General features: G+C 40.6%; 1 protein-coding gene across 8 annotated transcripts; it reads left to right on the top strand.

Annotated features, from left to right (window-relative positions):
* Positions 1 to 5369: 5369 nt before the first annotated feature.
* On the top strand, positions 5370 to 24177 carry LOC18446963 (heptahelical transmembrane protein 4). Of its 8 annotated transcripts, none has more exons than XM_088853782.1 (5): positions 5370 to 5771; positions 6096 to 6344; positions 6948 to 7263; positions 23213 to 23257; positions 23397 to 24177. In XM_088853782.1, the coding sequence occupies exons 2-5, from the start codon at positions 6106 to 6108 to the stop codon at positions 23400 to 23402; spliced, it is 606 nt and encodes a 201-aa protein (XP_088709908.1). In that variant the 5' UTR covers positions 5370 to 5771; positions 6096 to 6105; the 3' UTR covers positions 23403 to 24177. The 8 variants fall into 8 exon arrangements, with proteins under 8 accessions (XP_088709908.1, XP_020530836.2, XP_006857128.2 ...); XM_088853783.1 differs by having other exon boundaries at positions 5531 to 5870; XM_088853784.1 differs by having other exon boundaries at positions 5748 to 5894.

Genomic DNA, 24177 nt, shown 5'->3' with positions numbered 1-24177 from the left:
AATCTGATAGCTTGGGTACGTCACAAAATTTGAAAAAATTTCTTTTGAACTTTGAAAAAAAATAATGTCATTGTATACTTTTCTTTCAAAATTTTATTATTATTTATTTTTTGGAAGTGGGAGGGGGGATCGACATTCTTGTATCAAAGACCACATAGGTCTTTCTTTCATTTTGAAATTTATCTTATTATAATAAAAACCACCTGTAATTGATCTTTTGCCAAAAGAAAGAGGTGAAAAAAAAAAATGTATTATCTGGTAAAAGATCACATGTCTTTCTTTCATGAATGTCATTCATGTAACTCTGTAGTTTGTTACCATTGGAGGGCCCTTTTCAAGATCAAAAGAAGCTAGTGTTACCTTTTGGAACCCCGGGGTAAGGTGGTAGTCAAATAATTGATACGCTTTATAGATCCACCTTGCCGGATCTCTCCGGCAAAGTGGGAGAACTCGAGTTCAGACCGACTCCATTGTTGGTCCTGATCCTGGCTTTCTTGCATTAGATTTGTCGCCTAGTCCTTCTTCTCAATTGTAAGAACCAAGTGTTGATAGTTTATCTTATTTCCAATGTATTGTATGGAAGAGAGTTTTCAATCTCAGCATCGACACGTTGTTGTTCTGAGTTTTCCTTCAACTCTAGGAACTCAGCTTCCAATTTTTATTCTGCTTCCTGTAAACCTTCATGTCCACGAGTTCTATCCATCATGTTCGGGGTCGTACATCTAATATCAGATGTAATGACCCTAATTTATTGAAACAACGAAAAAGGGGAAATATGAGAAAATTATCTCTTCAAAGGGAACGTACCTCCAGAGCAACGAAAAAGGGAAAATATGAGAAAACTATCTCTTCAAAGGGAACGTACCTCCGGAGCAAATTTGATTGATTTTGCTCGGCATACCTCTCCATGACATCTATTTGTAAAGGGTTTTATTACACTACACCATATGTGGTGGAGATCTTTAAAGTTATCAACATTTCTAAACACTTAGATAATATAAAATTGGGATAATTTAAAGTTTACAACAGTTCAAATTACAAAGATTAATGATATAATGGGTTGTGAATGGTGTATTTATTAACTTTATGATTTATTTATAAAAAATTTACTTTTGCGCTATTTTGTTCATTAAAAAATGGTGTTTTTGTAATTACATTATAAGATAAGAGATATTTTTGTCATATCCATAAGAGGTAAAAAATATAGTATGCATTTGTCCTTCAGTAAAATTTTTAAATTTAAAAAATTTCAAATTTGTCATTGCTCAATGGCTAAGTTACCTATTAAAATTATTTTTTTTAACAAAAGTAATGATCTTTTTGATAAATACACCCACCACAACCCCTTCTACTATTAATCTTTGTATTTTTAGAGGTTGTTGACTTTTGAAAAACCCTATGAAATTTTACGAGCAATGGTATTTTTGGTCATTAGAAGAGGCAGAGTATATAATTTTATAAAAAATTAGTAGCATTCTATTAGTGGTTAAAAAATAATTAATGTTTTATGTGGGTGATATCACACATCCTGTCGATGATGTCATTGTCTATTATAGTTAATAAATGCTTTCATTTCTATTTAAATTTTTTATTTTACCCTTGATTACTTAAAATACCTCTGGACAAAAAGGTGTTACATTATAGGATAAAGGTATCAACTATCAAGTGTCCAAAAATGTATATAATGATAACTAAAAATTGAACTTACTAAAACACTCGTATATCTAAAAGCATTTAGTTCTATATTTCAATGAAATGATTTACCTCATCAACTCCCTCTAATATCAACTAATTTTTTGGCATTCTATCTCAAAATATTGATGGAAGAAAAGAAAGGTGAGATCTTCGCACAATGCTTTTTCTTTAATGCGTGATGCCTTTGATGCAATTCTGCAAATAAACTTGTGGGTGTGTTTTTTGGCTGGTGGAATTGGGTTTAGACCAAAATTCGAGGGGCTGAGACAGCCCTTTCAAATAGTTGCTTGAAGATACATCAATCCATTGTTTTCATTCACACCATCAAAACCATGTTTATATTTCTCTTCTTCTTAATAGGCTTTTGATTGAAAATTTCAAGTCTTAACAATCCATCCAATGTGACTCATGAGATCAACCTAGGCTCCATGGTCCTCATGAGCTCTAACAATTTAGTGATTGCCACCACCTGCATTTTCCATGTTCTTGTGAGTTCACTAGAAAAAGTGGACTGTTATCTAGGCAAATTTATTTGCTTTTTATTTAAAGGATGTTACAATAGAAGCTGTATATTTAAAGGAAAAGTGTTTTATGCATCAGAGACGCAATCCTATGTTTGTGTTCCCCCACGCATAAAACATCCATGGCCGTACAGTGGTGGTCGCTCCGAAAGAAATAAATTCTAAGGGTATAAAAATTTTATTTAAAAATGATCTTTTTTTTTTTTATATATATATATTAGTGGTTTGGATGATAGTATATATTTCTAAAAAATTAGGTCCAAAATTCATGTAAAAAATAGATCATGAGAGACGACACATATCTACATATGAGTGAATGGACTAAAAAACTATCCTTATTTACATAGTGCAATTAGCATAGGGATGCATCCGTAGGTGTAGAGGCACTTTCAAATTTTATCATGGTATATAATTTTGATGTAAAATGTTCTTAGGATTATCTCAAAATCTATATTTATACCTAATTATAAAATTTTAAATTTAAAAAACGGTTAAAATCAAGTAGATCTATAAACAAATGAAAATTTTGAAAATGGACAGTGTAGATAATATGTTATAAAATGCACTATTTTTTATACTTCAAAATATTTTTATTTTTCATAGGCATACATCTCGATGTCGAGATGATCAATCAAATAGTTTTTCAACATTAAAACTACCTTTTCCGATGGATTTTGAGGGGCATCCGTAGTTCTACATCAAAAGGTGGCATCCTTATATAAACTTTTCCTTATTTAAAGGGGGTTGTATGTTTTAAGACCATATATCCTTGATACATGGAGCACATTCTAGTCAATAATAAATTTGAAATGAGTGAAATACCATTGTGCTTTTAAAAAAATTTCAAAATTTCCCCAATTAGCGATTAAATACCTATTAATATGTTTTTTATATAAAGAGTAATGCTTTTCTTATGGAATAAATTTATAAGTTCTAACTCTAAACAATCAAATTAGGGTGCACTTCAAAAATTTCACTACAAGAGGTTGTTTTGATGCTCAAATATCCTCAAACTGATCATGTCGGCCTCAAGATGCATGGACACGAGTAAACAATGGATTTCTAGTTTTGAAAATAGTGCATATTGTAATCCATTTTTTGATCAACAATTTTCAAGATTTTCAAGTTTTCATAAATCTACTCGTTCCACACTATTTTTGAAGCTTTAAATTTTGTAATTAGAAATAAAAATACATTTTAAGATAGCACAAAGATTTTAAGTTTGGGTTTTATTAAGCTACACTACAAAAGGGTTTGGTGTAAAGCCCTAAAGTCCTCAACACTTTTGGATGAACAAACCAATTAAGTTAAATAAAAATTGTTAATTATTATGGGTTATTTTTGTCTTTTTTTTACATAGGAAAAATTTCCACGGGATCTCTTCCCCGTCCCCTCCCTCTCTTTCATTTCCCAGTTACAAAGCATCTCTCTCTTTGGAGATCGCCTCCACCCTTTAGAGATAAAAATCCCCTCTCTAAACGGAGCCCCCATAAAAGCCTTGAAATGGGAGGCCAATATTTTCTCAAGTAATATAAGCAAAAACAAACTGTAATTTTTAAAAATTGACAAAAATTCCACTAATTTTATTCAATTGAATCCAAGTCCTAAATATAAAACCATGGTGCAGAGAGAAACAATTTTATGCAGAGAGAGAAACAGAGAAACAAATACGTTATCTAGAGAGAGAAACGGGTGTTATTGAGGTATAGATTCGGGTTTCTAGTTTGGTATTGCAGGCCCATTATAAATGGGGTGTGGACAAGGTTCGTGGAGTATACTTTTGGGGTGTACACGACACGTGGGATATAGACCCAATTCCTTGCATTTATCAACTCAAAGATGTAGAGTGAACGGGACCACAATTTGTGGGAAAGTTTTCAATGTAAAAGCCTTAAATTGTTAAGGATTAAAATGGCCAAACAAAAAATATAGAAAGTATTTCATCTTTTGTATATTTTGATCAACTTTTTAATTTGTTGTGCAGGATAAAGCTTTACACCAAACGTGGTGTTGTGAAACAAAACCCTTTTTAAGTATTGAAACCACTTTTTTCTTCACGTTTTATTTTGATTGTTTAGAGTCTCGACTTTATACATACTACGTTTATTTTTTATAAATAGTATTTATTTAAAAATATTTTAATATTAATTTTTATAAATTGAGAGATCGTTAACTCTAAACAAACCCAAAGATAAATAATCATATTGGTATACTTTTCCACAAGGAATACTAAAAGGACAAAACCATATTAATTTTGGACGCAACAGTTCATTTTTACTAAAGTTGATTACCACACGAACAAACAAACAAACAAAGAGAGAAAGTGCCAAAAGACGTGTGGAAGGGTCCCCCACGCCCACCTCCCAAGTCCCACAAATCCCAAGGAACCTACGATTCTCACCAATATTTACAGCATCGTGTACGCCGTCCTCCTTAAATCTTGAATAGGGGTGGCCATTGGTTGCGTGGCCCGGCTCAGCCGGGCACGGCCCAATCCTAGAAATGTAGAGCCTAAGCATGGTGAGAGCTACAACACAGCGGCCTGGTTAGACTTAGTCCCACGCTCCTTTTTTTTCTTTATTTCTCCCTTGTTTTTTTTTATTTTTATAGGTTGGTCGAGCATAAATATAACTAGGGTGGGCTAGGGGGGCGAGCTTGCTTGGCCCGTTGCCAGCCTTACTCGAAAGTGCGTGACATATTTATGTATGAAAAATTGTTTCATGTGGGCTGAACTATATTTGCGATCCAAAAAAGTTTAAAGTAAGGATGCAAGCACGTGTTCCATCTAAAAGCAATAGAAACTATCGGTTCAAATGTTTTTTTATTAGAATTATTATTTTTAATTTTTAAATTTATTTATTTTTTTCATATTCGTGATCTCCATCTTAGGGAATATATGTCTTAAAAAATTAAGTCAAAAAATACAACTCAAAAATGGATTTATCATAGGCCCCGCATTTCGATATACGCGGGCTTGGCCGCACAGAAACCGGGTCCTTCATTTATTAAACATTTGGGGGGGGCTCATATTTATTACCGGTAACGTCCTTCACGCAACGCGCCTCGAGAGATATTCGATTCTCTCTCTACAGCATATCCTCTCTCTCTCTCTCTCTCTCTCTAAAATTTTACACTCTCTCTCTAAGATTTAAAGTTCTGACCGCGCGCCGTGCCTGAGAGCCCGGAAGAAGCCATCGACTGAGTCCCAAAGGGGAATATTTTTTCCCCAAATTTCGCGGCGTTTTCAAGGCATCGTTTCCTCTGTGGAGACGCCATTGCCTCCTGTCCTACTTCAAATCCCATTGTTTATTGTGTGGCATTCTCATCCTGACATTGGGGTATTTTAGTTGATTGTTTTTCCTTATTGGAAGTGCTGATTTCCTCGTATCTATCCGTTCCTGACGGTTAGAGAGAGGTTTTTCTGGGTATTCTCGTCGGTTAGAGAGAGGTTTTTCACGGTTTAAATGCCCTAGTTTCTGGTTGATACTTGGCAGGGGTAGCACCTTTCATTTGGGTTTTTGTGCTCTCTGTTTGAAGTGGATTGTGCAACTTAAGGTAGCTTTCTCTCTCTTCCAAATGGGTTCTCTGTTTTCAGAAAAAGATTCATGGTTTAGACCAGAGTTTTAGGGATTTGGTTTTGAGCAAGAGGTTCTGGTATACTTTTCCCGATTTCCATTTGTAATTCATCTCCCCCCTCTCTGTCTCTCTCTTCTTTTTTGAAATGGGTTCTTTGATTATAGATAGAGATCGATTGGTTTGTTCAAAATTTCCAAATTTTGAGGTGTATTCGTCGTGTCTTCTTCATTACTTTTTGTTTTATTTCCTTGGGTTTGAAATATAAGCTTTTTTTTTTTTAATTTGGTCTCGTGCTGGTTATAGGATTTTGAGGATGAGTGAGGCTTCTTCAGATTGTGGGGTCGTTTCTTCTGAGATTAATTCTCAAAGTACAGAGGGGAAGGGGAAGAGGCTTTGGAAGAGGGTGAAGTATCAGTTGGTTGAGTATCATTCTTTGCCTGGTTATTTGAGGGACAATGAGTATATCATAGGTCATTACAGGTCAGAGTGGCCATTGAAGGAGATCTTCCTCAGCATCTTCACCATTCATAATGAGACTCTCAATGTGTGGACGTAAGTGTTTGCCACAAAAACCCGTTGCATTTCAAGACAACTAGGGATTACAATATCACTCTGATTAAGAAAATAGATACTACAGTCTTTAATTTAACGAAATTTTCAAATGTTTTTTGCATAATGATCTTGGGTTTCTGTTAATTAACCCGACTGAGCTATCTGTTGGGTGGTATAAATATCTTTTTCAAATGGCTTGGTGATTTTCACAAATGTTGCTTATGATAGAGTAACATGTTATGACTAATATTTGTTTTCTCCTTACAAAACTTTAATGGTGGACGTAGTTAGTTTCGTTTGTGCTTTAAATCCGTATACATGGTTTTTTATGTTTCGCCATGAATGACACTATTCATGCTCTATTTTTGCGTCAGCTACAAATTGTTTTCAGTTACAATAATTTCGAATAAGAAGGTCTGTTGAATAAATTGTACTGATGGCCTTCGCCTATTATTTATCGTTGGGTACTTCCTTTATTGATTTTAGACTTATAGTGTTTAATTTTTAAAGTTCGATTGCAGTTATAAAACATTTACCTTTCATTCTCATTTCAGTAGCTCTTTTAATTATTTTCCTTACTTGGAGTTGCTATTCTTCCTTCAGGCATCTGATTGGATTTTTCTTATTTCTTTCCCTCACGATATACACTGCTGTGAAGTTGCCGAAGGTTGTGGACCTCCACTCTTTGCCAAATTTACCTGATGTACTTAAGAGGGCTGATCTTCACAAGGAACTTATGCATTGCCTTCCATCTATGCCCAACATGCCTGATTTACAAAGGTTGAGAAATGAACTGAAGAGTGCTTTGCCCTCCATGGATTCACTTCCATCTTTGTCCGGATGGCACTTACTTGAACTTGTTAGGAACTGCTTGCCCGAGAGTTTGTACCATGCAAACCATACAGATACATGTGTTTTGGTAACATTTCTTTTCCACTTCCTTATTGTTAAATTTGCTCTCTTGTTGAAAACTGAAAAAAGGTTCCCTATTTCAAGATTTTTTGGTGTTTCTAAGATTCTGCAACTCTAACTTGGCCATCCAAGGTAGAGTCAGTTAGAGTTTGATTGCCCATGAAGTTTCCATATTATTGTGTTCTCTTTTGGATCTCCTCTCATGGAGTTGCTTGTTATGAATATTTACATTCTTTGGCAAGGACATACGTATTCTTGTGAATTTATTTCTTATAAACTGATATATTGTTGAAATTCATTGTACAATACGACTTTTTTTTCTCCCCATCTGCTGTTGTACAATTCCACTTTTAATTTTTATGATTTATGGGTAGTTCTCTTGTCCATTTATTTTTATTTTTAGTTTTCTGATTTATTTATTTCATTTCCCCCACTACCTTGTTTAGTAACAACATGGGGTTTTTGTAACATGCTTTACACAACTGATATAAAGATCTGTAAAGCAAGATAGATGAACTGATTCCATTGATTCGACTTTCAATTCTCATCTTTCAAGTTTGGGCTCCTTAGGCTTTGATGTGCAGGCTACACTTGCCGTTTGGAGGAAAGGATAGAATATGCATTATCCATGGAAGTGAAACATTTATCTGATTTACTCTCATATAGTGAATGAGGAATCTAATGTTCACATGTCCCATGGCTAGAACAAATGGTGCTATGGAAGCATAAAATTTTCCATTGTTTCTTCTGATGAGGAATTAATCATTTTACCTTCTTCTTTTGTGAAAGCATTTCTTGTCATATTGGTCTTGCTGCAGTATTCCTTTTGGAGTATCTAGCGAGGTAGTTGAATGCAAATTTTCTTGTTTTTTGAAGTAGAGAGAGATCACAATGTCTCAAGGGTAAAAAGAAACACATGATCAATTATCCGTATGACTGAACCATCATTGACTGGCTAAACACAAAACCAGTCTTTTGTCCTTTCTGCCTTTTGAGTTTTTTTAGGTGATTTAATAGGATTTTATACAACACAATTGAATGGAGGTTTTTCCTTTTCTAATATTAGTGTTTGTTGAATGTTAGCACATTAAAAAAGAGTACTAGTATTTGTTGAATAGAGTTTAAATATAATAATGGTTTTTGTGGAATTTACATGGGTTTCCAAGATTTTTTTTCTTCTTGTGAGTATGTTTGTGTGGCAGTAGAGGGGTTTAGAAAGGATTTATCTTGGATCATTTCACATAATTCTTTAATAGGTTTCTCTGTGGTAACGTTTTCTACATTTTGGATCAATTTGTTTTCCAAGCATTAGGTTATGTAACTAATGTAGAGGGGCTTTCATTTACTCCCCTATGTATTTTTTTGAGGAAGGATTTCAAACTGTTAGAACTTGGGTTATTGAAACGGAAAACTAAAATATCATTTTGATCCATCTGCTGAGGCCATGGTTTATTCTTGCTTTCGGACCTTTTTGGGCCCCTCCTTATTTTCTCTATTTGGATATTGGGCTTTTCTCCTTTTTATTGAGTGGCTTTGTTTGGTGTCTTTCACCCTAATCTTGCGAACTTCACTGGCGGTGGAATAGAAACTCTTTATGACTTGCAATCCCACTGTATACGAGTTACTTGGGGAGAACATTTTGGTCACACTTTGTTCCTTGCATTTACATGTAATATGGAAATACTAATATACAGTTGTGGATGTGGAAAGGTCTATATATTGATAGTTATGGATAAAGTTAAAGGGGATTGATATTTTGGGCCTAGAGTTTTAGGGAAATAATGGATTCTTGGTGGTTCTGAGTAGTTTGTGGGACCGGTGACATCATCTATGGGAGACTCAGAGAGACCACTTTTTAACACAAGGAAAGGCTGATTGTTAGGTTAGATGACCAATATTTTGTCTATTGTTCGTGTGTAAGATGGCAGAGATGTTAGATTTGATGTCGTGTCTTGGTCTGTCCTTTGTGGGTAACATGATAGAGGTGTCAGAGTTAAGGATACTCATGGTAGACGCATTGCTGAGGTTCCTTATGTATACATCCTTCAATTGCGTCTCTAAGAGTGTTACTAAGAGAGCCTTAGGAAGGGGTTAGGGGAGATGCTGGGCAAGGCATCAACAAAGTGGTGATCAATGGTGTTAAGAATTTGGCTTCCTATATTAACTATGAGAGAGTGATTGAGCAACGACTAAGACATGAAACGAGTGTATCCGAAAACCAATTCGGTTTTGCGCCAGGGAGATCAACAACCGAGGCTATTTTCCTACTTGAGCAACTGATTGAGAAGTTTAGAATCTTTAGATCAAAGGGAAAAGACCTCCACATGGTATTTATTGATCTAGAGAAAGCTTATGATAGAGAATATATATATTTGAATTGGTGGGTGTTGGAAAAGAAAGGAATCTCCAGACACTACATCGACTTGGTTAGAGATATGTACGAGGGAGCGCTAACTAGTAAATGAACAAATAGTGGAGAGATGAGCGAGTTTTCAGTGACAATGGGTCTAGATCAGGGGTTAGCGTTGAGCCCATATCTATTTGTCTTAATTATGGACAACTTAGCTAGGCACCTAGAAGATGAGGTACCGTGGTGCATACTGTTCGCGGATGACATAGTTTTGATCAACGAGGCCAAAAATGGCATCAACGCAAAGTTAGATCTTTGAAGGGATGCTTTGAAATCTAAAGGTTTTAAAATTAACCGGACTGAGACAGAGTATATGCAATGCTAGTTTAGTAATAATAAGGGTAGAGATGAGGAAGTAGTTAAAATTGTCGAACTCACGGTCAAGAAATACCAAAAAGAGCACATTTTGATATCTTGGGTCGATAATATAGGAAAATAGGGAGATTGTGGAAGATGTTGTACATAGAATTAGAGGTCGGGGGGTAAAGTGGAGATGTGCAATTGGAGTTTTATGTGATTGCCGCATACCAATGAAGTTGAAGGGCAAGTTCTATAGGACAGTTGTGAGACCAGCTTTACTTTATGGGGCAAAATGTTTGGCGATCAAGAAACAACATACTCATAGAATGAGTGTAGCTAAGATGAGGATGTTGAGATGGATGAGTGAAAAGACAAAAAAGGTTACAATTTGAAATGAATACATTTGGGAAAATTTAGTGTGGCACCAATAGACGATAAGATGAGAGAAAGTAGACTTAGGTAGGCTGGCTATATGTGGCGCAGACCCAGTACAACATCTGTTAGGAGTTGCGAGTTAATTCATTTGGAAGGCTCAAAAGGGGCAAGGGATAGGCTCAAAAGGGGCAAGGTTGGAAGTAGTGAGAAAAAATATGGGGACTTATGATATCACTGAGTGTATGATCCTTAATTGAGCAGAATGGCAAACCAAGATTTATGTAGCTGACCCCTATTAGTTGGGAAAAGGCTATAATGATGATGATGGTAATGAAGGTGCCTATGTGGTTTCAATGTAAGCAAGCTGGCTCACTGCTGAGGGTTCCTTTGGTGGTTTAAGACATTTAGATTCAAATGAACATTCTCTTATAGATTCTCCGGGGCCTTGGGGAGGCCTAGAAGAAATGAAAATCAAATATCTCAAGAGGAACAATAAAATTATGGGAAGATATATCCGTACGCCCTATTTTGAATTTTCTTTTCCCAACAAATCCAGGATTTGAAAACATTTCTGGCGGCATAGAGATCCCACATAGTACATCTGACCAAATTTATCCCTTTTGACCATCCCTTTTTAGCCCAAACAAAAGGTAGAAAGACACTCATGTCTATTTCTTTCTAAACCTCTCTCTATAACGAGTTTCTCTCTCTCGAAGATAGAGATGTTAAGGGGAGATGGGCGAGAGAGAGAGAGAGAGAGAGAGAGAGAGAGAAACACATTATTGATAGAGAGGGGTTTAGAAAGGAATAGACTCGGGCGTCTTTCTTACTTTTGTTTGGGCTAAAAAGGGGTGGTCAAAAGGGGTAAAGTTGGTTCAAGGGGTTAGAAGATATCTATTGGGAAATGGAACTTCAAAATAGGGCATACAAAGATATTTTCTCAATCAATAGTGTTCTTATTCAACAAGGTTTCTCTTATGTCATGTTGGTAACTGTTTACAATTTAAAAGAAAAAAAAAGAGAAACATCATTGTGAATAACCTAAATTACCTGGTAATTTGTAAGCCCCAAGAGTTGGGGTCAGTTGAACGGACCACATATCAATCTTCTCACAGGTATAGTATTCCAGTACTCATGTCCAACATCAAGGGTCCATACATACCCGTGGCAGTGGAGTTTAGTTTTTCCCTAAAAAATAAGGTGGCTATAAAAGTGGGCAATAATTCATATCCACCATCCTTGGAGAAACATGGGCAGTGGATGTTGAGTCTGAATACTCTATTGCAGATATGTTTTTGTATGTAATTATTCCCTATTTAAGAAGATCTAATTTGACACTTATTTACAAGGCAATGACTTTAGTATAATTAGGTTCTCCTACATGAAGAATTGTTGGCAACTTCCCAAACTATGACTTATTTTTCTTGCTTTATGGGGTGACATGAATTCGTTGATCTCCCCATGGATGGTGCACTGATAATTAACTGTACCAACAACCAGACAGTGTGCTATGGCCAAGATTGCGTCGGGTTTCCAGCAATTGAGAGGAGGCCCCTCTTTGGGGTTGAGCTGATGTATTTTACCTATACCTACCTTAGATTCTCTGAGCACTGCCTTGTCTTGTTAAATCCCTACACCTTGAATGGGGATCCTCCATCCCTCCTAAAAATTGTGATCCAAGTATTCATTCATTGACAAAATATCAAACTGGTGGGTCAAGCATAGAATTGCTGGATGAGCAGGTCTCTAGAGTGGGCAAGGAACTTTTAAGTCTTATGGTTGATAATAGTCTCTGGCAACCTAGGGTAAAGAAGGAATGAAGTTTTAGATCCTTTTTTTTCTTTTTTCTTTTTTTTTTTCCTTTTTTCCAATCCATTGAGAGGAGACGAAGGTTCTTGAATAGATTTTTGTGCCATGGAGGGGAGGAGCAAAAATGTTTTTAGTTAGAATGGAAGAGAACTTTTTCCTCACCAGAGAAGAAAGGAGATTTATTTGCCCACAGATGGCTTATGAGGATATTGTGAGGCAAAATGAGGTTAGTTGCAACTTGAAGTGAAGAGGTGAATTTCGCTGCAACTGGAAATGAAGAGTTGAATTTAGTTGCAACTTAGAATTGACGAGTTGAATGGCTAAGCTACTTCTAAAGGCTTTATAAGGCAAAAGAATACAAATACCATTTTTAGATGAGATCATATTTGATTGCATCCTTGAAGTTTGGTTCCTCCACTACAACGTAGGTTTGAGGAAGAGGCAACCTTATTTACTAGTTTTGTGCACTGGGGAGACAGCCTCAGGACCAGATTCTCACTTATTTGTTTTCTTTCAAGCCTTTTGAGAAATTGTGATGGGGACTCGTGTAGGGTATTGTCAGAGCTCTAATGCCACTTGTAGGGAATTTTTCTGGGCTTGATACTTGTCGAAAATTCTTACAACATAGTCACACACTAGACTACACTAGAGAGAGAAAATACGTGCACTATTTTACTTGTATTTTCTTTGCATTCATTGATTCATAATCATTACATCAAATGGATCAAATCGTTACACACATCATTCTCGTTTATTACTTCATTCATTACAAGCACTCTCTCTTCATTTATTGCACTCTCACCACTTCTCGCCCACCACTCGCTCACCACTCCTTTTTCTCACTCCATACTCACTCCAACACTTCGCATTTCTCATCACTTCTCTTTCTTATGCACTGCTTCACTCTATATCTCTCTTGCTTCCTCACCCAACTCGATCACTTTACTTGATCCTCACTTTGATGCTTAAGCCTCTTGGTACACCCCTTATTTATAGGCTACATGCACTACGATTGAAATCTATTGTATGGACAAAATTGTGCCACATAATGGGAGCATGTGCCCCTTCACCACGAGCCCACATAGAGGGAGAATATTAGAAAAGAACAAGATGTGGGACCTGGTTCCTAAGCCGAAGGAGGTAAGACCTATCTCTTTTCGATGGGTGTTCTAAGTGAAGACCCGTGCCGATAGAATGGTCGAAAGATATAAGACTGTATTAGCTTTTCTTAAGAAAGCTTATAAGGCCGTATTAGTTACTCGAGGATTTTCACAATAGTATAGGATTGACTATGAGAAGACTTTTAATCCTTTAATCAAGATTACAACTATGTGTATTGCTTGCATTGGAAGCCGACAAGTTACGGAAATTATGGCAGATGTATGTGAAGAATGTGAAGTCGATCAATATATTTATATGGAGTAGCCAAAAGGGTTTGAAAGCAAAGATCGATCCAATCATGTTTGCAAACTAAGGAAAACCCTCTACAATCTAAACCAGGCACTGAGTGGCTGGTATGGCAAGATTGTCGAGTTCTTGTTGCATAATGGATATTCAGCCAAACTGGCCGACTCAGCCTTATTTGTAAAAGTTAGAAACGGCTGATTATCTGTTATCCATGCTCACATTGGTGACCTGATTGTCACTTGGGACTCTACTTAAGGAAATCAACCGTCTAAGAAGAATCTGTCACTAGGATTTGAGGTGCAGGAGCTTGGGGAGCTCAAACATTTTCTAGGACTCGAAATTGACCGAGTTCGGGAAGTTCTCTTCTTGTAATTAGTAGAAGTACACGAGAGACCTACCACAGAAGTACAATATGGTCGACCACAAGCCTATCCCAATACCAATGGAGACGACTTTGAGACTATGCAGATGAAGGAGATGACCTCAAGCGTTCAGCCATGTATAGGAAGATTGGCAGCAGCCTGATTGACTTATCATTAACTTGTCTTGACATTGCACATATAGTCAGAGTACCTATTCATGTAGAATCTGAGAAAACCTCATCTGGAGGTTGTTCACAAATCTTGTGGTCCATTGAAGGTATTGCCGACTATGGATTATTGCACAAGAAGGGAAAATGTAAGTTAACTAGATACTATTATGCTGATTTTGCTAGTGATCGCCGATCTTCCACCCAACCTTTTTTCAACCTTGAATCAACAGCAATCTCTTGGTGCAACAAGAAACAACCCACTGTCTCTTTGTCTACCACTGAAGTGGAATACAGACCTGCAGCAATGGCTGCCCAGGAATTCACTTGGCTGACACTTCTATTTGAGAATTTGTATCAACAAATGAAAAAACCCGTGTCACTCTTTTGTGACAACCTATCAACCATTCGATTGGTAGAGAAACCTGTCTTTTATGTAAAGACTAAGCATATTGAGGTACATCATCGTTACATACAAGAAAAAGGTCTTAAGTGAGAACTCACAATGGCACCATTGAGGACATAAGAGCAAGTTGCTGATATATTCACAAAAGGACTTAACGTTGCAAAATTTGCTGGAAACAATTTTAGTAACAAAGAGCACAATTACTTTAACCACAGGAGTGAGCCCGTAATAATCACACGAGGCGTCGTCGTCGTCGTCTTCCTCTCCCCCCTCCCCCCTCCTCCTCCTCTTAGTTGGGACCAGATTTACACCCTTTACCCTAAAACCTTTCCCCTTGCTTCCTAGAGTCCAGCCCTCGTCCTTCCTCAGCCCCCGTTCCTCTCCTGAGGGTTTTGTTTAGCCAGGTGAGTCGCCTAAGCAACTAGGGGAGGTGTCTAAGCAACCTCACAAGGCAACCTTCTCCCAGGTGGTTACCTTTGCTCCTCCAACCTCGGCCCCGACAAGCCATCTTAAGCTGCCCGGGAGGACTCCCCCCTCTTTTTGTCCCTCCCCTTTTCTCTCTTGCATCATCCCTACCCCCGTCGATGTCTCAGCTGAATTGAAGCTTAAACTATCCTCCTGTTTGCTAGCTAGATTTCATCCCTGATGTGATGATGTGAGAGGCATAGAACAATGGGCAAAACATTTTTGGGGTGAACCTTCTCTCACTTGCAGACGCATCTCTGGTGGAGAGTTCCTCCTCAGCTTCCCATCCCCAGAGTTTGCCTTGCGCGCCCTTAACGACCCCCCTACAACCACCTTCCAAGGGGCTTCTTGCTCGCTTCGGGCATGGTCCCCCTCTCACGGGTCTTTCAGAAAACAATGTGTCTGGCTTAGCCTAGACCATGTCCCTCTCCATGCTTGGTCCCCTGCGACTTTCAAGAAAGTGGCGGAAGCCTGCGGTGAACTGGTATCTATTCACTGGAAATCGATAGAGTCCTTACCACTTGGCTCCATTTGTCTCCTGTTGGAGGTGCTGGATACCAGCCTTATCCCCTCTAGCATTTGGCTTGAGGTTAGTTCTCTCTTCTTTCACGTTTCTCTCTCTTGGTTGGAAGCGTCGCCTCCTTCTGCCTCTTTTTTCAATCAGCGGCCTCCTCCTCACCCTTTGTTCCTCATCCCTAGACCACTGTGGCGCGCAAGAACCGTCGTTCTAGGCGATGCCCTCGGCAGGCCGCAGCTCCTCCTTCAAACCTCTTGGTGCAACTTCGGAGCAAGGATCCCAAACCTCCACCTTCGGTTTCCTGGCAGCCTCGTAGTAAGCCTCGGGAACTGCTAGCCTTGCACCCTTTACCCCGGCCCAGCAGGCCACGGGTGTCCAATCGTCAGGATTGGAGTCGGCGCTTGCTAGGGTCGACATCATGACATGTTCCAATACCATTGACGAGGATCCCGCCTTGGCCTTTACCCCCCGTCGTCGACCCGGTAAAGAACCTATTCTCGATCCTTCGCCTGGCTTGTCTGCTTCGTCGTCGGGCCCCTCCCTTGGACCCGGCCCTTCCTCCTCGGTTGTCTTTGTTTCCCGTCCCGTCGATCTCTTCCCTCCTTTGAATGCCACGTCCCCTGGCAAGTAGCCGTCTTTGGCCCTCGCATTTACTTCCCCCTGCCCCCATTCTCTCTTAGGGTGCCACGCCCACTAGCCCTGCTTTAACTCCCTCTGCCCCCTTTCTTCTCTCGAGTGCCACGTCTTCAGACATGCAGCCCTCAGCCATCAACATGTCCTTACAGCCTCCGCCGACAGCACGCTTCCCTAGCTCCTGCCCCCTCTCACCTACCTCCCCGTTCCCCCCACTTGTTGTGCCTCCTATTCTCTCTCCTCCATCTGAGGTGGCCTCTTCACCTCCCCTTCCCTTCCCTCCTTTTCTATCCTGCCTCCCCCCCCCCCCCCCCCCCCCGCCACCTTCCTTCTTTGTTCTGCGCTCTTGTGGCTCCACTGCCCCTTTCCTCCTTTCCCCTTGAACCTGCCCTGACCACCCCCCTGCTCCTGCTTTCGTTCCCTCTCGTTGGCACCCTTTTTGTCCTCTCTCCCCACTCTGATCAGGGTTAGCAGGATTCACTCCTCCCACCTTTTCTTCGGTTCTCTCTGCTTGTCCCACCACTTTGTTTCTTACTCCCACTTCTTCACTTACCTAATCGTTCCCTACCCCACTTACCCCTATCCCCCCCTTCTCTCCGCCCCTCACGTTGTTTCTACACCCCCTCTCCTTCCCTCTGGGGATCTAGACTCGCCTCCTTTGCCCTTCCTGACACCTCCCCTTCTTTCTTCTCCCCTGTTGCAGCCTAACCCTTCCTTGACTCTCTTATGCTTTACCTCTCCCTCTCCTCCCCTCCGCTCCCTTCCTCCCCCCCCTCTGAGCCGTTTCTTTAGCTTCCCTCTGACCTTTACCCCTCCTTTTCTCCTCCCCCCTTCCTCTAGAGATGGCCTCAAACTTGCAGGATGACCTTGGCACGCTCGTCTCTCCTCCCTCGACGAGTGACAACAATGAGGGGTCGACGGGGACAAGCACGACAGTGACTAGGATAGAATGAAGGAATTGTTTCACATTATGAGCTTTCAGCATGATGGCCTTGAAGGTCCCGCCCACTGGTTCTTTCTCGCAAACGCTCAGAGTCGACAGGAGGTGAGCTTTAAAGGAAAAAGGGAGATCCTTAACCTCTTCTCATCTATCTCTTATGGTGGGCCCTCCACTGTAGAATACCCCATCTCTACCTCATCCCCACCTTTGAGGCGATCTGCTAGATTAGCTTCTGTCTATCCTCCTTCTCTACCTCCATGAAGATCCTCTCATGGAACATTAGAGGCCTAGGACACCCTTTCAAAAGGGAGGTTGTCAAGGACCTGGCCTTGAAACACTGTCCCACTATCCTTGCCCTCATTGACACCAAACTGCCCGAGCCTCTGTCCACCTCATTAGCTAGGTATGGGGTAGGAGGCCTTGCCAGTGGGCCGTCCTACCTATGGTAGGGGCCTCAGGGGGAATCTGGGTGATCTGGGACCCCACAGAACGCCTCCTTCATATTAAGGATTTTTCGGTTACTATCCTCCTCTCTCTCATCTCAGATGACATATAATGGAAATTCTCGGCCATTTATGGCCCCTGCGCTTCATCCCTGTTGTCTCACCTTTGGATTGAATTGTATTCTGTGGCTTTCCTTCCTCACCCAGTTTGGTGCTTGGGTGGAGATTTCAATATAACCCGTTGGTCTCATGAGAGAAACTCCAGCTCCCACATCTCCCATAGAATGACGAAATTCTCGAACTTCATCTTCAGGAACAATCTCCTAGACATTCCTCTTCATGGAAACCGTTTCACTTGATCCAAACCCTTTCCCTAACCTACTCTCTCAAAACTCAACAGGTTCCTTCTTGCCCTGAATTGGGAGAAACGTTTTCCAGGATCCCACGCCATGGTCGTGCCTAGTTAGAAGAAAAATCCCTTCCATCATTGATTCCCACATGGTGGAACTCTTTCTTTGTCCAGGTAGCGGGAAGAGCAGGTTTCAAACTCCAATTTAAAATTCAACTCCTCAAAGCTTCCCTTAAAACTTGGAGTCAGTCCATCCGAGAACTTGACTGCCTTGGGGAGTCCCATCCTCTGACAACCTCTAAAGCAGATCTGAGAACCCAAACGAAACTTGATTACTTTTCCACCCTCAAAAAAGAAGAGCTCTACTGGTTCCAGAGATCTATAATCAATTGGCTCAAAGCAGGGGACCATAATACTCGTTTCTTCCTTAGGATAGCGAATTGCCGAAGGAGAGATAATTCTATCTCGATCATCAAATCCAATAATAGCTATCTGGTTCAGCCGGGAGAAATTGAGTCGGCTATTCTTTCTTTCTTCCAGACCTTTATGCTGCTCCGTGGGGCCCTAGACCTGCCATGGCTGACCTTGACTTCCATACCTTGTCGGAAGAACAAGCTCAATGGCTGGAGCGTCCCTTCTTAGAAGAGGAAGTCGTGAAAGCTTTAGATGACCTGCCAAAAGATAAAGCTCCAGGCCTTGATAGGTTTCCCATTGCCCCCTTCAAAATCTTCTGGGAAACTTTCCGCCCTGACTTCATGAGTTTCTTCATTGAAGTTTTCGACCGGGGAATACTCCATGAAGCCATTAATGCTACCTTCATAGCCTTGGTCCCTAAGATAGAAGGGGCTGAAGAACTTAAGGACTATCGTCCTATCAGTTTGCTCAACTCCTCCTATAAAATCCTGGCGAAGGTGTTGGCATCAAGACTACAACAAGTCCCCTCTTTACTATCTCATCTTCACAGACAGCCTTCATTAAAGATAAGCAGATCCTGGACCGTGCGCTAATTGCCCACGAGTGTATCCACTCCAGGCATTTGGCAAAAAAGGCGGGCCTCATCTTCAAGATTGACTAGGAGAAAGCGTACGACCACGTCGATTGGTCCGTTCTGGATGAGACTATGGCAAGAATGGGTTTCAGGGGTCGTTGAAGAATGTGTCAACCTCTCGTCCACAGTTTTCGATGCTCATGAACGGCACTCCAAGAGGATTCTTCTCCTCCTCGAGGGGATTACGCCAAGGGGACCCCCTTTCCCCTTTCCTCTTTGCCATATCAGCTGAAGTCTTTAGGTGGTCCTTGTCCCGTGTTTATCAAACTGGTCTCCGCACAGGATTCAAAACTTCCCACCGTGGGCCTATAGTGTCTCATCTGCAATACGCAGACGACACTTTTGTATTCCTTGATGCATCTCCCCAAGAAGTGGATAACTTGAGACTCTTTCTAAAATGTTTTCAATTGGCCACAGGATTCAAGGTTAATGTGGTAAAATAAAAAATGATGGGTATAGCTATTGCCAATGCACAAATCAAAGAGCTCATTCCAAATTGGGAGTGTAAAGTTGAGGATCTCCCAACAACTTATCTGGGTCTACCCCTCGGGCTGGGCAAACCTAAGACGAGACATTGGTCCCATGTGATTGACAAGGTTGATGGACGCGAGGCGGGGTGGAAAGGGAGATTCCTCTCTCAAGCGAGAAGAACCATTCTAATCAAAGCAACGTTGGCCAATGCACCTGTGTACCTTATGTCTCTTTTTCAAATACCTACTTCAGTGGCTAATCGACTCGATCAACTCATGAGGAACTTTCTTTGGTCAGGGCAGGCCGAGAAAGCCAAATTGCATTTAATTTCCTGGGATAAAGTATGTTTACCCAAAAAACATGGGGGGGGTTGGGAATCAAGCTCTTAAGGAAACACAACTTGGCTCTCTTAGGGAAATGGTGGTGGTGTCTGGCCACTCAAACGGACTCTTTCTGGGCTCAAGTACTATGGAGTAAATACAAGATTCCTCAAAACACTCTGGTGCCAGAAAGGAGACCTGGGACCAATGAATCAGGAGCATGGAAATCTTTCACCTCATCTCTCGCATTGTTCAAAAAATACATCAGGTTTCACCCAAGAGAAGGAACAAGAGTGCACTTTTGGTCAGATCTTTGGCTAGGACACGCACCACTGAGGGACCTCTATTCATCCCTTTACTCTATCGCAGCGAACATAGATGCCACAATAGAGGATGAAATGGTGGTGGAGGTAGGTCGAAGAGAGTGGAACTCCTCTTTCAGAAGAAACCTCTCTGAAGAGAAAACAAACCACTTTTTCCCCTTCTCGGCACTATTGCACCATTCTTTCCTCCCTACACAAGGACGGGACCAACTGGTATGGTCCCTCACTCCATCAGAGGCCTTCTCTGTGGCCTCCTTCTACAAGAAAGTCATTCAACATCCCACTTTCCCACTTAATCCCCCATCGGTTTTTGCCCAGATTTGGAATATTATAGCACCTCCCAAGGTGCAAACTTTCAATCGGATAACGGGTTCCCAAAAGGCACTTACAGTCGACTACCTACAAAAGAAAGGGATCCCAATCCCCAACAGATGCATTATGTGTTTGTGCGAGGAGGAATCTTATCCTCACCTTTTCATCCACTGTAACCTTGCCCACGACCTCTGGAGCGTTTTGCTACAACTGTTACTGGGTAACACCACTAACGATTAGACACCTAATGGTTGTCGATTTGCCTCTCAATGGCCAAGGGCCAGTAAAATCCTATGGAAGGCAGCAGTGGCAACAACCATTTGGGTAATCTGGACAGAAAGAAATGCCAGAAGTTTCCAAGGACAAATCAGCCCGGTCTCAACCCTCTTTCACAAGGTTACGTCCTCAGTAACCTTCTGGGTGTCAAACCAACACGTCTTCAAGGGTATCCCTACGAACTCCTTCCCTAGTCAATGGAAGAATATTCTTGTCCACCGACCAAGGAAGGAGAAAAGATCAACCATTTGGAAGCCCCCTACTGACGGAGCCATAAAGCTAAACTTCGATGGGTGCTCCTTGGGGAACCCCGGCCACGCAAGAGCAGGTGGTATCTTTAGAGATCACCAACGTAATATCCTCTTCGCCTACTCCGAATATCTTGGCCTTCAAGATTCCCAGAGATCACCAACGTGATATTGAAGCTTCGATCGATCACCAACGTAATATCTTGGCCTTCAAGAGATCACCAATGTAATATCGAAGCTTCGATTGATCTTGGGGGCAACACCTAATAGTGTCTTTAAACATCATTACTTGGGCAATCGGGAGGTCTACACCCCCTTGGTATCGGGCACCGATTTATGATGAGATTGTTCACATCTGCAGGGATATGGCCGTCTCCTGAATGCATACCTCAAGGACGTCAAACGAGCTTGCCGACCTCCTGGTGAAGTACGGGGCTAGGGCCCATGACAAAGACCAAACCCAGTCCCTTGCTGCTCTGGACCATTGAGGATAAACTTACAAGAACAACTCACTGGGTACGAGCAACTTTCTTAGCCCATTTTTGTAAACTCTCTGTAAACTTTGTAAGGGTCAATTTTTGTGTCCTCACTGTAGATTTTGTAAGGGGACTATCCTATAACCCCATTTTTTGTACAGGATCTGTTGACCTATTCTTTTTAACCGAGAGTCCCGTCTAGTGGGTACTCTCGGATTAACCAAAACTTGTACTTCTTCTCTTTATAGCAATGCAAAAGTCAACATTTATCAAATTTTTTTTTTAGAAACAGAGAGACTTGGCATGAACATTAGCTAGTGTTGAGGGGGAGAATTGTAGGAGCCAACAAATGGCTTTCCCTTCCTTTCTTTAGAGGTTTCTTAAGAGCTATGTAGGCTCAAGGTGAAGGAACATGCTCCCATTATTATGTGGCACAATTGGCAAAGGGACATATGCTCCCATCCACATAATGGATGGCTATGGTGCTGCTTGTAGCCTATAAATAGGGGGTGTGCTAGGACGGTTAGGTATCAAAGTGAGGATTAAGTGAAGTGATCAATTGGTGTGAGGGAGTAAGAGAGATGTAGAGAGGAGTGCGTAAGAGTGAGAAGTGAGAGTAAGAAGTGTGAAGTTATGGAGTGAGTATAGAGTGAGAAAGAGGGGCACCTGATTGGTGTATTAGAAATGGTGAGAGTTTAATGAATGAAGATAGGGTGTGCTTGTAATGAATGAAATAATAAATGTGAATAATGTGTGCAATGATTTGGTCTATTTGATGATTATGCGTTAATGAGAGAAAAAAATTCAAGTCAAAATAGTGCACATATTTTCTCTCTCGATATTGTGACTATTTTGCAGGAATTCTGTAGCTCTGATACCAAGTGGTAGGCACAAAAAATTCCCTCTGACAATTCACTACAAGTGGTATCAGAGCCACAGGGAAATCCCGCAGCTCGTTGGTGTTTTTGCCATAAATTCCACAAGAGGTGCAAGCTTAATGTTGCTTTAACGCAGCTTTTGTTCCCCTTATTCCAAAGGTAAAATTACTTGACTGTAGAACTAAACGAATAACCCTGAGAAAGGCACAAATACAGGAAGCAGGATCCATAGTTCTATGCTATTAAGCTCGTTTATTTGAGCATATTAATATGTTTATGGTACTCACAATGTTGATGTCATTATTGTAATATGGAACATCCCAAGAGGAACACCAACATTCCCAATATAATATATATAAGTATATTGACAGGCCCATTAAACCTTCCATTTATAAACCATAGAAATTACTCCACAAAAGAAGGAACTTTTATTTTGCCAAAATACTTTCATTTCATTTCCAAGCTTAATTCATAAATAAACCCAAAGTACAACGATGGGGAACTAAATATGTATATTCAATTTTCTCCAATTTGGGCTTAACCAAATTGGTCTCCAATTTGGCCATATAATGGTTGGACTTAGGGGTCTTCCATCCAATTTTGCTGGGTCTTTCCAAACGTTATCATGCTAAACCAGTTTTAACCTCTTTCGGAAGTGGTCTGTGTGGGTTTTTTCTGATTATGTATTCTGAATTTAGTTGGGCCTGTGAGGATCTGGTACATTGTAGTCTCTGCATTTTTTGGTGTGATTGCCGGGAAAACAATAAAAAGAAAACAGCGTTTGCTGCAGATGTTAGCATTATGCACATCCAGTAAACCTCCAGTGAAGCTGCCAAATTCAAGTAATTGGGAAGGAAGATGGTGAACTCCTAATCATAGCGTACAGCTAGATGCATGTGTTTCTTCCCAATTAACCATTGTTAGGAAAAGAATTATAAAACCATTTAACAACCATTTTTCTGAACCATCACTGTCTTTCTAACCCTATCTTCTATTTGTATTTTTGGGTTTCTGAATACAGACAAGCATTAAAGACGACGTGGGGAATATGATTGCACCTCTTCTGGTGAGACCCATCACCCGATGGCCCTTTTTCGCCTTCTTAGGTGGTGCCATGTTTTGCCTCCTGGCAAGCAGTACATGCCACCTTCTCTCTTGCCACTCTCGTCGTCTTGCTTACATCATGCTACGTCTTGATTATGCAGGCATAGCCGCCCTTATAGCCACCTCTTTCTACCCCCCTGTTTACTATTCCTTCATGTGTGAACCCTTCTTTCAATACCTCTATCTCAGCTCCATTACCCTTTTGGGAGTGGCAACTGTTATTTTCTCTCTCCTTCCAGTCTTTCAAAACCCGGAGTTTCGAACTATTAGAGCTTGGCTTTTCTTTGGCATGGGAGTTTCGGGTGTTGCACCGATATTACATAAGCTGGTTGTTTATGGAGACCAGCCAGAGGCAATTCACACTACGGGTTATGAGATTTTGATGGGAATTTTCTATGGCTTAGGGGCATTGGTTTATGCTACGAGAATCCCAGAGAGATGGATGCCTGGAAAGTTTGATATTGCAGGCCATAGCCATCAGCTCTTTCATGTTTTGGTGGTCGCCGGTGCGTACACGCATTATCATGCCGGGCTTGTGTATCTTAGATGGAGGGATATGCATGGGTGTCGGAGGTAGACCTCTCTCTCTTCCCCCCTCTTCTCCCCTTGCTCTGCCAAAATGCAAGAGAGATGAAAGTTTGGCATGGTTATAGTTAGTAGAATGAATATAATGGAAAAATGTTCAATAGAAGCTGGGGGAAAAAGGTCATAGAAGTCATGGTGTTGTAAATGGAGATGTCTATGGGGTGATCACTTGTCAAGTGTATATTTGCAGCCACTATGTGGATTGAGATCATTGTGACCGCATTGGGATTGTTGAAACTAAATGCGGATTTTTATGTAATTACCATTTTTGTATATGAATGATCACATTTTACTATC

The sequence above is a fragment of the Amborella trichopoda genome, chromosome 12 (assembly GCF_054954075.1).
Source record: "Amborella trichopoda isolate Santa Cruz 75 chromosome 12, AtrichopodaSantaCruz75HAP2 v2.0, whole genome shotgun sequence".
Classification (NCBI taxonomy): Eukaryota; Viridiplantae; Streptophyta; class Magnoliopsida; order Amborellales; family Amborellaceae; genus Amborella; species Amborella trichopoda.
The sequence above is the reverse complement of the archived record's forward strand: the minus strand, read 5'-3'. Positions and strand labels throughout refer to the sequence as shown.